Source organism: Acinonyx jubatus, chromosome B1, assembly GCF_027475565.1.
Source record: "Acinonyx jubatus isolate Ajub_Pintada_27869175 chromosome B1, VMU_Ajub_asm_v1.0, whole genome shotgun sequence".
Lineage (NCBI taxonomy): Eukaryota > Metazoa > Chordata > Mammalia > Carnivora > Felidae > Acinonyx > Acinonyx jubatus.
The window spans coordinates 163,365,130-163,377,922 of record NC_069382.1 but is presented as its reverse complement, the minus strand read 5'-3'; the positions used below and the strand labels follow the sequence as shown (position 1 = coordinate 163,377,922).

The 12,793-nt window shown below is 35.6% G+C and overlaps 1 protein-coding gene across 1 annotated transcript in view; it reads right to left on the bottom strand.

Moving 5' to 3' along the window:
* The window catches only part of GABRG1 (gamma-aminobutyric acid type A receptor subunit gamma1), a 66,610-nt gene that overhangs the window by 32,333 nt on the left and 21,484 nt on the right, over positions 1-12,793 (bottom strand). Inside the window, exon 3 of the mRNA XM_015084728.3 lies at positions 8,940-9,007. Coding sequence (XP_014940214.1) covers positions 8,940-9,007 — 68 coding nt within the window. The remainder of the gene's footprint in view (positions 1-8,939; positions 9,008-12,793) is intronic.

Sequence of the window (12,793 nt, the reverse complement as noted above, 5' to 3'; positions counted from 1 at the left end):
TCCATATTCTTAATGCAGAAAATGAATTTTCTGACACTGTCGTATGCTGCTAGAATGGCATTGTGTGTACTGTTTTAGAAGCACTGACTTCCAGTGTTTACCTCAATAGTTTGGGTATAATTGTGCATATCACAAAGCTGAGTGTTATTAGAAAATCCAAGGCTTAGCACATAATTTGCAGAATTCCCATTATAGAAATTTGCCATAATTTCCATTTTAGCAAAACATCAAATGTCAAGACATTTATACAAGTTTTTCTCCTTTCACATTTTAATTAAATTGTAGAGCAATTGATGTTCGTTCATATTCACTGCCAATTTAAGACCTAAAGCTTTAGTATTTTATTAAAATCCTTTCTACTAAAAAATGAACAAATAACACATTGAATAAGAGATAAGGCATTTCTTTGAATTATATGCACAATTTTAAATACATGTTAGATAACAGAATGGATACTGATACTGAAAGGGTATATTGCAGTGAGAAGTCATTGTAAAGAACACTGGCTGGATGGAATCAGGAAATCATACTATAGTCCCAAAGCTGTGACTTTCTAGAATATAATGCTGACCAAGTCACTTATTCTGTCTCACTGGAAAAATGAGGGCACAAGGCAAGATCATTATTATGATCTTTCTGAGCTCTAAAGTCCAGTGATCATGAGAACATTGTTGATCATGAGAATGTTATAAAATGTTAGAAATTAACTTTAAAATTTTTAAACATAAGCTAGGATAAAGACTGAAATGGACATGTCATCTTTCAATAACCCTTCCTCCCATAAAAATACTTCTGTAGGTGTTTTTGTTACTTTCATTTAATCCCATTTAATTTCTGATTGTTGGATATGGCTTCAGGCTGTGGCTGCCAAACCTGGTTGACTAGAAGTCTTTGAAGAACACTTCAAATTTCTGATTCCAGATCCCTGTCATGAATTACTTAACCGAAGTCTCTTGGAACAATGGCTGAGAATTTGGATTTTTCTTTAAAAAATGTATTTATATACAGTTTCGGTAATACAGGGTTGGAAAATATTGACAAGATTCTAGCCCTTCCTCAATGCATTTCTATACTATATTGACTAGGCTTTTTCATAGGGAAGAAAAAAGTAGAAGAAAATAGAGAAAGAGAGACACCCTTGCTATACAGAATAATAGATCTTTAATTGCAGAAGCTGAGGACATTTGGACACACTTTGGAGTTGATATCTACAAATGGGAAGATTTGTGTAGTTTTCTCTCAAACTGAACCATGTAGACTGCCATCTTTCTAAATACAAGCTCCCTTTATTAAACAGCATAGCAGAACTTGTGTGTGTGTGTATTTAAGAGAAGTATGGTTTTTAACATTCAACTAAAATATGTACCTCTACACAAGTTTAGAAAATAATCTTCTAAAATGAGGAAATAGTAACCCCTTGAAGTTAACGTAGGCCATGCTAAAGTACCACTACATGTACAAAACTGCCTTTTCCTAGACGTTTAATGTTTGGTTATGTTTTTATATTATTAGCAAAGCATTAACACATATCACTCTCCTCCTATAAATACATTTTATATTGAGATACAAAACAATTTTTTTCAAGTGGTTGCCTGTTAACTTTGGGCTCAGTATTGAAAGCCCTTGGTAGGTACCAAATAACCCAAATAATTCAGTTTTAAACAAAGGGGTGAAAAAAGGAGGAATCCAGAGGTATGTTTGAATCTACCATAACAAATGAAAAAGTGCCTTAGAGCAGCTGGGAAGAAGAAAGCAAGGCCAAAACCAGCTTTTAATCACATGTGTGAAAGTCACAAGTTGAAACATACTATCTAGACCCTCATTCTGTCAGAACTTTCCCTCTTAAAGCCTAGCTTGAGGCCAGAACTACCAAGAAGTACAGGCACATTCTACAACATTCTATATTTACTAATTCATAAAGGACTCAAATTGTAACTAGCCCAGAGTCTCTACCATGAGGCATATCATTAGAAAAGAATTCAAAACATGCACCTCCTTAATCACAGTAAAGTGGGAACATTCCAAATGTTAAATAATGGATTATTAATATATTATGGCACAAATACATTCCCAAATATTATGCGACATTTAATGGTATTAAAAAAATAATTAATGGAATAACAGTTATGATATAATAAGTGCAAATATACAAAGTTACAAAACAATATATATAATATTGTAGCATTTGGTAATACTATGTACATAAAGCCCCCTTGCTCTGTGCTCCTCCCCTGCTCTCTCTCTCTCTCTCTCTCTCTCAAAAATAAATAAATAACAATAAACAAATACATACACACATACATACATAAATAGTATAAGGTCACCATTTGTAACTTAAATACATATGGGTTCATACACAGTATTCTTTTGGGTACTCCCCCTTCTGTATTGATCTGATTTGCATTTTTTAGCCATCTTCTCCATTAGGATTTATGCTTCTCTGAAGGAAGATGGTCTTATCTTTTATAACTTAGTAGCCAATGCACCAACTGTCATAATACAGGCAGGAAATAAATGCACGATAAACAAAACCACAAAATAAAAATTAAAATGTATTTGTTTACATCAAATAATAATAATATTATTTTAATAACTTTTACATATTCAGCTATTAATTTAATTTCTTAATCTTAGAGCTTTAACTTCTTACTTATGGGGCAAATGAGCACACTGGATCAAAGAAGCATAAAGATGAGAATAACATTCGTTCATTTATAATTTTATCTTTACTAGTGTTGAATCAAAAAGTTCCTAAATTTTATATTGTTTTTAAGACAAAGCTTATGAAAATAAATAGATTTTAGGGTAACAAATGCTAAAAAATTAATATAATATGCAGAAGTTAAAAAATTAAAACCATGGAAACAAGCCTTAAAATATTGTACAAACCAAACAAATAAACTTAAAATTGTTAAATATAAATACATTTCTTCAAGTACGTTAGTTTGTCATGGCCAAAAAAACAAAAACCCTTTATCTTCCTCTCCATTAGCATATCCAGGTCAATTATCCAAATACAAATATATATATCTTGTTTCTATGCTTTTGTTGTTTCAGTTTCATAATTCCTCAACTTAATGTACTTGGCAAGGAGTGACTAATTCCTGTTAATATAGCAAAAGGAATAAACAGGGTTTCTTTGATATGTTGAAGCTATGCCTAAAGCATTATCTCCTGGAATCCAGAAGCAACAGGGACAAAAAAGAGGGAATGAGAGAGAGAAGGAGAGAAATCAGTTGAATATTAGCACCAATTGCATGAAACATACTGAAGAAATATATTCCTTGCAGTGGAAGAAATTCTTCAAGAAAAAGCTCTATCTGAGCACCAGCTTTCTCAATATATTTAGAATGTTTAGACACAAGTTATGTGCATGGGGAGTTTATTATCAAAAATGAGTCTGATAAGATAAAGTAATGAAAGACTTAAAAGTTAGCTCTCACCATTTTCACATAGATTATTAACTATAATCCCTAACTCCTCAACCCCCTCTCCCCCTCGATACACACATTTGATACTTGGCTGTTCCACTTAAATGAGTAGAACAAAATTTGATTGCTGGGAAAATCCCTTATTTCTGGTCCATAATGAATCATGTTTATTACTTTTGTGGTTCCACATATACTTTTGTTTAAGAGTATTTTTTTTTCTTTTATGGGGAATATTTGGATTTTCCTTTTCTGGTAAAAGGAGTCTGTAAGGGAGCATTATTTTTAAATATGTCTATACTGATCAGAAAGAAAGCATCCTGATTCTTGCTAAGTTCACTCAACTCTGTTTGTGTCCTGCTCACCCCCTTGTAGTCATCTCCAGCAGGTAGTTATTTTGCAATCCAGTCTGGCTGGCGCTCTAGCTACTTTCTAACTCGCACTCCTCAGTACGGGTGCCCTTACTCCTCCGCTCTGTCTCCATTACCAAGACCAATCGCCATTTAATGCAGGAAGAATCTATTCAGCTTCAGCTCCATATCCTAAGACTGTGTGATGTACTACTCTGGCAGTTAGAATGATATAAAGTAAGTTTTTCACACATGAACTAGGACCTCATTCTTTACCTATATTTTTTTTAAGTTTTTATTTAAATTCTGTTCAGTTTGTTCTTTGTAGTTAAGAGTCTGTTTCTTGCTTTGTCTTCCTCTTCTTTTTTTCCTTTGCTCATTTGTTTTGTTCTCGAATTCCACATGCAAGTGAAATCATGTGATATTTCTCTTTCTCTGACTGACTTATTTTTCTTAGCCTTAAGGCCCTACCCTCTAGGTCCATCCATGTTGAGTCTGTTTCTCTGGCCCAGGGTATCAAAATACTAATCTCGGTTATCTCTTAATATTGAACTATATAAGGATGCACCAGTTTCTATAAGTAAAGTCACATCCAAATTATACCTGTAATTTTCTTTCCTTTTTTTTTTTTTTTGGCCTCAAATATTTGGAAAGTTTTATTTAAATGGCTTGTATTCCCTTTTAACCAACACCAAAAAGAGAAAATAAGTTACTGCCATTCCAAACACGAGTGTCGCTTCAGAGAGGAGTGGGCATGGATGTTAAGAGCTGGGCAGTGCCTGCTTCTCCAGGCTGCTCTTCCCAGCCCTGCCACTCTGGGGTTGGATGGCCAGTCCCAGGAGTTCACTCATTCCTGGGCCTTGGAAAGTGAGGGAGCAAACTGCCCATCCTGCAGAGAAGGATTTTCTCTCCCCTGCAGGTTGGGACATGAGCATGGTGAGACCTGGTGGTTCTAGAGGTGAGGGGAGTGGAAAGGTCAGATCCGAAATGTTCCATGGAATCTCCAGGGCTTCCAGGTCTGGAGAAATATGTTTGCTAGGAAAATAAGATGCTTTGAGAATTTCTGCAGTCTGTATTCTCTGACTACCCAAGAGAAACCTACTCTGTTGGTCAAAGGGGCAGCAGGGAGGGAGGGGAGCAAAGGCTGGAGGCCAGGAACTGGTCTGGCCCCAGTGAAAAATTCCAGAGGAGAGTGAGACAGGCAGCAGTCTTTGGTTTCCTGGGTCCTCTTCCTGGCAGCTGTAGAGGCTGTGAAGCCTCCCGCCTACCCGGTTCTTGAGGTGTGGTCTCCCAGGCAGTGGGCAGCACTGAGAGAGGAAGACCGGCCATCTGTCACAGGCTGGTGGGGGCCCAGGCCCTGGGCCCTCAAAATAAAATGCCCAGGGGAGCAGGGCCAGCAGAAGGAGCAGGAGGCTTGGAGAGGATCTGCTTCTCCAGCTGTCCAAAGCACAGTGGTCGTGGTTGTTACCGACGCAGGTAACATTGTGTGGGGAAAGTAGTTCTGCTTATGATTGCCATGCAGCAGGTGGGGCCCTTGGCAAAGACCGCTACATCTTCCCTGCCACGGGTCTAAGGGCACAGGGGCACAGCAGATTGAGCCTGGTGTTTGTTGTGAGTATAATCCACTATGGAAACATTCTCTTACTCACGCCTACCACCTTGTAGCCAGGCCCATTGCCACACAGGATGGCAGCGGAGGGCTTCTGGTCCGTGTCGCTCGCCATGGGGGCCAGACCAAAGATAGAGTCGCCACAGGGGTTGGAGGCTGTATCCGCCAAAGGTGAAGATGTGGGAGTGGTCCTCAGTGAAAAAGGTGAGCTTGTTTTCCAGGGAGATCATGGTGCCTGCCTGCGCAATTCCCCAGCCCATCTCCACCGCCTGGTGCAGTGCCTGCTTGGTCTTTCCCTCCAAACTATACCTGGAATTTTCACCTATGACTGTTTCTGTACTTATTCCCTTTGTGCTTACCCTTCTGTTAGATACCCATAACGTCATCCTGTATTGCCTAGAACTCTTAGTGATTTCCATTTGAGTCAGAGAATTACTACACGCGTTGAATGCTGTCTTAGCTATCAGAGGGTAAGCTGGTATTGTTACATTATCCTGAGATATTTATTCAGAAGACTAACAACTCATAATTTTCCCAAAGCCCCCAAAATGAAGAGATTAAAACACATTTTAATTCCAGGCTAATAACCTCTTTTAACATTATTTTTCCTTTAATTCCAATTGTATATTTTTGTTCTCTTTCTTTTTAAGATTGTTTATTATTATTAAGGTTTTTTGTTAAAATTTTAACTCCAGTATAGTTAATATATGGTGTTATATTAGTTTCAAGTGTACAATATAATGATTCAACAATTTTATACACTGTTGTGCTCATAAATTACTCAGAGTTTTAATTAGAGCACAAGTAGTTGAACAGCCTTTATCCAAGTTACTTTATTTTTGTTCAGTCTTCATTAATGCCTCTGTTACTCATTTTGAATTTAAATGTAAACTATAGAAATAATCTATTTATTGACTAATTTCTTCAGTGGTCAATTACTGAATATCCTAAGTTTTGATAGTGAAACCAAAATTGAAACCATTAATCTAACCATGAAAAAGAAAAAAGGAAAAATATATCTTACTGTAGAATAATGTTTTAGGTCTTCTCAGTAATTTACAGAGATACCATTTTATATAGCCAAGCTGAAAAAGAAATAACCGTTGTACATGAAACCAAATTTTGGCTAATTAAAACAAATAAAACCATTAAACTATTACATTAATTTTGTTCCTTACCAGTAACTTAAATTTGCGAGTAGTTAACAGGGGGAAAAAAAGAACACCCTCTCCTCCTACTTGCTTAATTACACTCAAGTCTGCTTGCTCAGTGACACTTACATTCAAAGCAATTTTGTTCATTTTATGAAAACTGAATTCTAATTTTCCTGCATTGTTTAGTTAAAACAGACTTCCAGGTAAACTGCTTCTTATTAATCCCCAGTATGACAATGTTTCCCTTTTAATAAACATTATCAATTATTCCATGTGTTTTTTTTTCCCTCGTATGTGCTTTTAGTATCACCAGTTTAAATAGCAACTTCATTTAATTAGCTTTTTAAAAAACTATCACTGGCCAGGGTTACAAGTGTGTAGTTTGCCCTACTGGGAAAACTAAATCTTTAATCCTATGAAACTTTATACACAAAAACACTATAGAAGCCTCTCAGTAGCCATTCTTGTCAAAACATCTCTGGAATACTAACAAAGCCTTAAATCCTATTTCTCTTTATTTTAATGACCACATTTTTAAATATTTATTTTTTTTAATTTTTTTTAATGTTTATTTGAGACAGAGAGAGACAGAGCATGAATGGGGGAGGGTCAGAGAGAGAGGGAAACACAGAATCTGAAGCAGGCTCCAGGCTCTGAGCTGTCAGCACAGAGCCCGACGCGGGGCTCGAATCCACGGACCGTGAGATCATGACCTGAACCGAAGTCAGACGCTTAACCGACTGAGCCACCCAGGCGCCCCAATGACCACATTTTTAAAATGAATTCAACAAATTGAAAACAAGAGCCCAAGACAAAACACACACAGTTCAGAAAACGTAGCCTTCCATAAACTGCAGTAGGGTTGTTTTCTTTAAGCATTGGTTAATTAGAATTAAACATTATGTAAGATTCTCCTAAGGAGAAAATGAGCATTTTGGTAATCAAATTTACATAACGTTGATACACACAAGTATATAGAATGCTTCATCTTTACAAAAATCAACTATTTGTTTAGGAATTCGATTTGGACAGAGCTAATACTCAAAAACTTATTAGAGCTTCCTTTTTCCTTGGTTTCTTTGCCGCTGTTTTATCTTCTTTTTGTTGCCAGCTTTGATGTTTCATCTACTACCTCAACTTCATTTTTCAGGTCTTTCAATGTATGTGTTCCTTACGGTCTGATATTTATTCCTTCTTTCCTTCTCTTTAAGATTGTTTTTCCCATCTCTCAGAGGTTTAGCTAATTTCTGACAAATACTTGTTCTAGCTCTTTTTCCTGAGAGTTAGCTCCTCATTTCGGATTCTCACATTCAACTTCTTTCCACAGCCAATTCATATTCATTTGCAACAAGGAGACAAGGATGTCAGTTATGGTGTGGCCAAAATACTGTCAGTACAGTAGTCAATGCAGGCAGCTGTGAAAGCTAATGACAATTGCGTGAACATCATATTAAGTGAGAGAAAACCTGGGGCTCACAGTAATACTGTAGGAATCAGCAGACACAGGCAATTGCTAGGCATGATGGTTATTCAGATAAAAAAGTGGTTAAGATCTATAATAAAGACATGGTTTGACTGTTGTACTAATGGATAAATGAAGTGAGAGAGTAAATCAGCAGTCTTAAGAATTATCTTTAGGTGGTGTTATGGGCTGAATTGTGTCACCCTAAAATTTATATGTTAAAGCCCTAAGCCCTACTCCCTCAGAATATGAATTTTAGATTGCCCCAGAATAGAAGATCTGTTGCCCAGATTAAAGCAACCTCTCAAGTGGTCTCTCTAACTCTCTTAACTGGTCTTATCCATCTTCTACACTGTTATAATGGTGATCTATTAAAATATACATCCACCTATGATACCCTCCTGATGAAAAGCTTCCAGTCATTTCTCTGATCCAAGTGGATATAATTCATGCAACACACAGCCTTCTGTTATGGCTTGGAAGACTATCTTTAATAAAGACCTTAAGCATCTTTCAGCCTCACTTCCTCACATATCACCTTATGTTCCAGTGTTATCAAACTGCTGGAGGTTCCCCTGATCCGGTTAGGTTGTTTCATTTCTCCATGATTCTGTGTGTGCTCTCCACTCTCCCAATAAGTCCTTTTCTTCTCTGTTTTCCCTTCAGTCCTTCTGGTTCTCTTTCCAGATTTCTACAGATAATTTTTTATGCCTTGGCATCGCTCCTACCAAACACAGCACTTCGGAATAACAGACTACACAGTCATAGATATGGAATATTCTAGCTCTAGTCCCTGAACCTGGCACACAGTAATTTCACAAGTTTCCCTGAGCTCATTCAGAATTAGCTATCAGAATTAGTCACATAACCATTTTTTTGTGAAGGTATATACTCAAGAACTCTACGGCAGACAATTATTTAATATTCATTACTCACCATATTTATGGGGTCAACTGGTCCAATGCTGTTTACATAAACATCAGTTTCAATTACTGTGGGCCTCACTGCAAAATACCAACACAAGGAGTGGTCAAAGGTAAGATCAGAAGTTGTGTTAAAGAAATTTTAGCTTTAATAAATCTTCATAAATAATAACATTTACCATTTAAATAATAAAATATCCCTCATTAGAAAATGAGGAAACATAGCCCATTACAAAAACACAAACACCTTTTCAGTTTACTAATCAATTATGTATGTAAAAATTAACACTTTTAACTAAAATATTTTAATGTACAACCTAAAAGTGTTATAAATGTTTAAATCATTCATTAAAATTAACAAAGTTAATTCAGTAAAAATTGCTAGATAATTTGCTTTCTGCAATATTATAGGATTTTAGAATTGAATGGGTATTAGAAGCTAAATATAAAATAATCCTACTTAATGCATATCAATGGTGTGCTGGTAAATGTTTAACAACAGCCTTGCTCCAGTAGTGGGTGGGGAGGAAGCCTTGATTTATCGTTCTTACAGATATCCATGGGTGACTATTCTCACAGAGACTCATTTAAGGATACCAATGGGAAGTTGCTGAAAGCAGACTTGGGACAATATCAAGTAGCTATTGTGAGCGAATATAAGCATGTTCTAGCACACAATGGACTTGAAGCATGGCTCTGAGGATTAAAGAGATAATGTCTGTCAAGCATCTACGTTCAGGTCTGATTCTTATGGGTAGCTTCATAAAGATTTGCTGTTACTTCTTTCTCCCATGTTAACAACATTCCTTTAGGTTGTTTAAGTTGGCTCCAGAGTTAGGTGTATTTTTTTTTATGTTTTTATTTATTTTTGAGACAGAGAGAGACAGAGCATGAGCAGGGAAGGGACAGAGAGAGAGGGAGACACAGAATCGGAAGCAGGCTCCAGGCTCTGAGCCATCAGCACAGAGCCCGATGCGGGGCTCAAACTCACAGACTGTGAGATCATGACCTGAGCCGAAGTCGGACGCTCAACCGACTGAGCCACCCAGGTGCCCCAGAGTTAGGTGTATTTTTATCTAACTTTCACAGAGTACATTGTAGAGATGTCACTATAGAGTTCATCTATTGTGTTTCATACATAACCATTTCTGTCTTTCCAGTTGGTCTTAAATGGTATATACTGTATATCATTGTTTTTATATTCTATCAAAATGTGTAGTGCAGGTCAGCCTTTTAAATGTTGTCAAATGACATGATTAAATAAACACCTGCAATGCCACCATATTTAATTGTGCTTTTTTGTTTGCCGTGAAAAACATTGTCACATAGTTTCTTTTATTCTCTTTATCCTACTAAATAAAATATAAAGGGTTCATTTATTGATTTAGCCAATACTTGTTGAGGAGTGAATGTAAAGGGTTCACAAAGTAGATAAAAAGAAAACCATTTCAAGAAGAAAACCTATTAGATACCTCACAGAGATTTATAGAGAGATGATGCAAACAAAAGAAAACAGAAAAAAAACACCTTGTAGATTGAAAGTTTCTATACCAAAGTGGCATGTTTAGTAATATTTACTCGGCTCCCCTTGCTAAATTTTATCTGATTTCCCATTTCTGGCCTAATATTTATCATTCTTATAATTCTGACACTATGTTCAACCTCTCAGGACACACATCCACCTCTAACACATAGCTGAGTCCACCTGTCAGAGTCTCTATCCAGCTCCAAGGCCCCTGTATTGGAAACTTCCAAGCTAGAGGGTCTCCCACGCCAGCAAGATTCAGTGGAATACTTGAGGCATTTGGCAAAAACAGTGCCTAGAGAATTTTGAAACAATGTTAAATTTTACCGTTTGTGATTAAAACTAAACTACACTTAGAAAAACATAATAACATTTACATAGTTTGTTTTTCCTCAAATAAAGATTTTAGTAGGTGGCATATGTATTTCCTTACTAGAAAGATAAATGAGATTTGCTAAAAGTAGATTTAGTATGCAAAACTTTAGGTCTGTAGACCTGTACAATACATGACTGTGTTATTCAATCTGCTAGCCAATAATTATATTTTGTAAATAAACGTAAGGTCACATGATTTATAGAAGGCTTTATAAAGCCTGATGACTTCTGAGATGATTTGCCATTTATTTTTGACTATGAAATAAGCCAATAAATATCATACAAAATTAAGATAATTTTGGTCACATTTACAGTAATGGATTTTATGAAAGCCAATTAATAAAAAATAGGTTGATTAGTTCCATATGTAAGTATATATATTGCCAGTTAAAGCAATTAAGGGCAACGTTCAGACTTATTTAATTAGATTATTTTTCAGCTCATCTGATAAATCAACAAACACTAAACATCTCTTTACTGCATGATAGTAAGGGCTGAACATTGTCTGTGCCAAGAAATAAGATTCCTGAAGACATTTCTATATACAGGATGTACTTTTCACATTTACAGTGTAAAACATTTTAGATTTGAGTGATCTATCCTGGTTTCCTGATATCAATATTTCCTTAACCAATTATAAGACAAATATATGTATACTATAAAAGTATTAACTCTTGCATTAGGGCATAGCCACACACAAATATTTCATGAGCAACATAAAACAAGTCCATCTGGGATGGGACGAATGAAGAATCACATTTAGTGAGTCCCATGTAGAATATTGCTATTGATGAAGATATTCAATAAATAACTTAACAAATATATATTTGCATACCAGGAGTATTTTTAAAGTTATTGTGTCTTCTATTTTATATCTTTGGGCTCTTTGTATTTCATTCGGTTCTTTAAACTTCAGGCCCAAAACATGAGGAAGAATAAGCCTGAAGGTGAACTAAAATATTTCAGATTAATTTTGAAACTACAGTTAGAAATGATATGCTTTAAAATATACAGTAATTAGGAAAACAACAGAAATCTGCATTGTTCCTTAATAGTGACTCATTACCACTTTTATTGCTTCATACTATAAACAATACTTGTGGGTGAAATCACTGAAAATATAGGCTTCTTGGAAGAGTAAATATTTTTTCTTAGCACCATGATTTTCTCAGCCCAAAGTTTGTTTAATTGCAGGGGTGGTATTTAAAAAAGAAAACTAAAAGGACATTGTCATTCCAGGCTCATTAAGTGATCGTTAGAAAGTGGCCATAGACTATGTTTAATTCTTCAACACACATGGAAATGAGAGATCTCCTTTTTTGTGACAACATAACAATGCTGAAAAAAACATGTACTTCCATAGCAAATTACATTTTTCATAGATGGAAGGCAGGTAGACGACACTGGATTATTTTTGCAAAGCCCCTCTCCTCATTGTGATTCTAAGTACTTTGCTTTAAGTATCTCACCAGAATATAAACTCTTGGTGGGAGTGAATATATGGAAAGAATGGACATTTTGGGCACCTTAAAGAAAGTGCAGAGAATAGTATGAAGAAGGAAAAAGAATTAAAAAAAAAAGAAAGCAGTGAGGTCAATGAAATTTCCGTGTTCAGCTTCCAGATAGCTAAAACCAGATACCTATTTTTCAGACATAAAATAAAATGGATTTAAAAAATATTCTCTTCATAATCATTTTTAACCATGCTTTCTTGGATGACATATTCAAATAAAGATATCTTTAGCAGATCATGTAGCTTCTGGGTCACTTTTTTATATTAATTCCGATTAATTAATTAAGGTTAATTAAAAATTAATTCTGGTCAATTAAAAACTTTAATCCTAGAACATAAGTTTAACAGTCTTTTCCATTAAAAAAAGAAACAAACCCATTGATTCATATGATACCATTAGAACACACTGACTCTGAAAGAATCATAATTAATGTTTTTCTTGCCATAGAAAAGA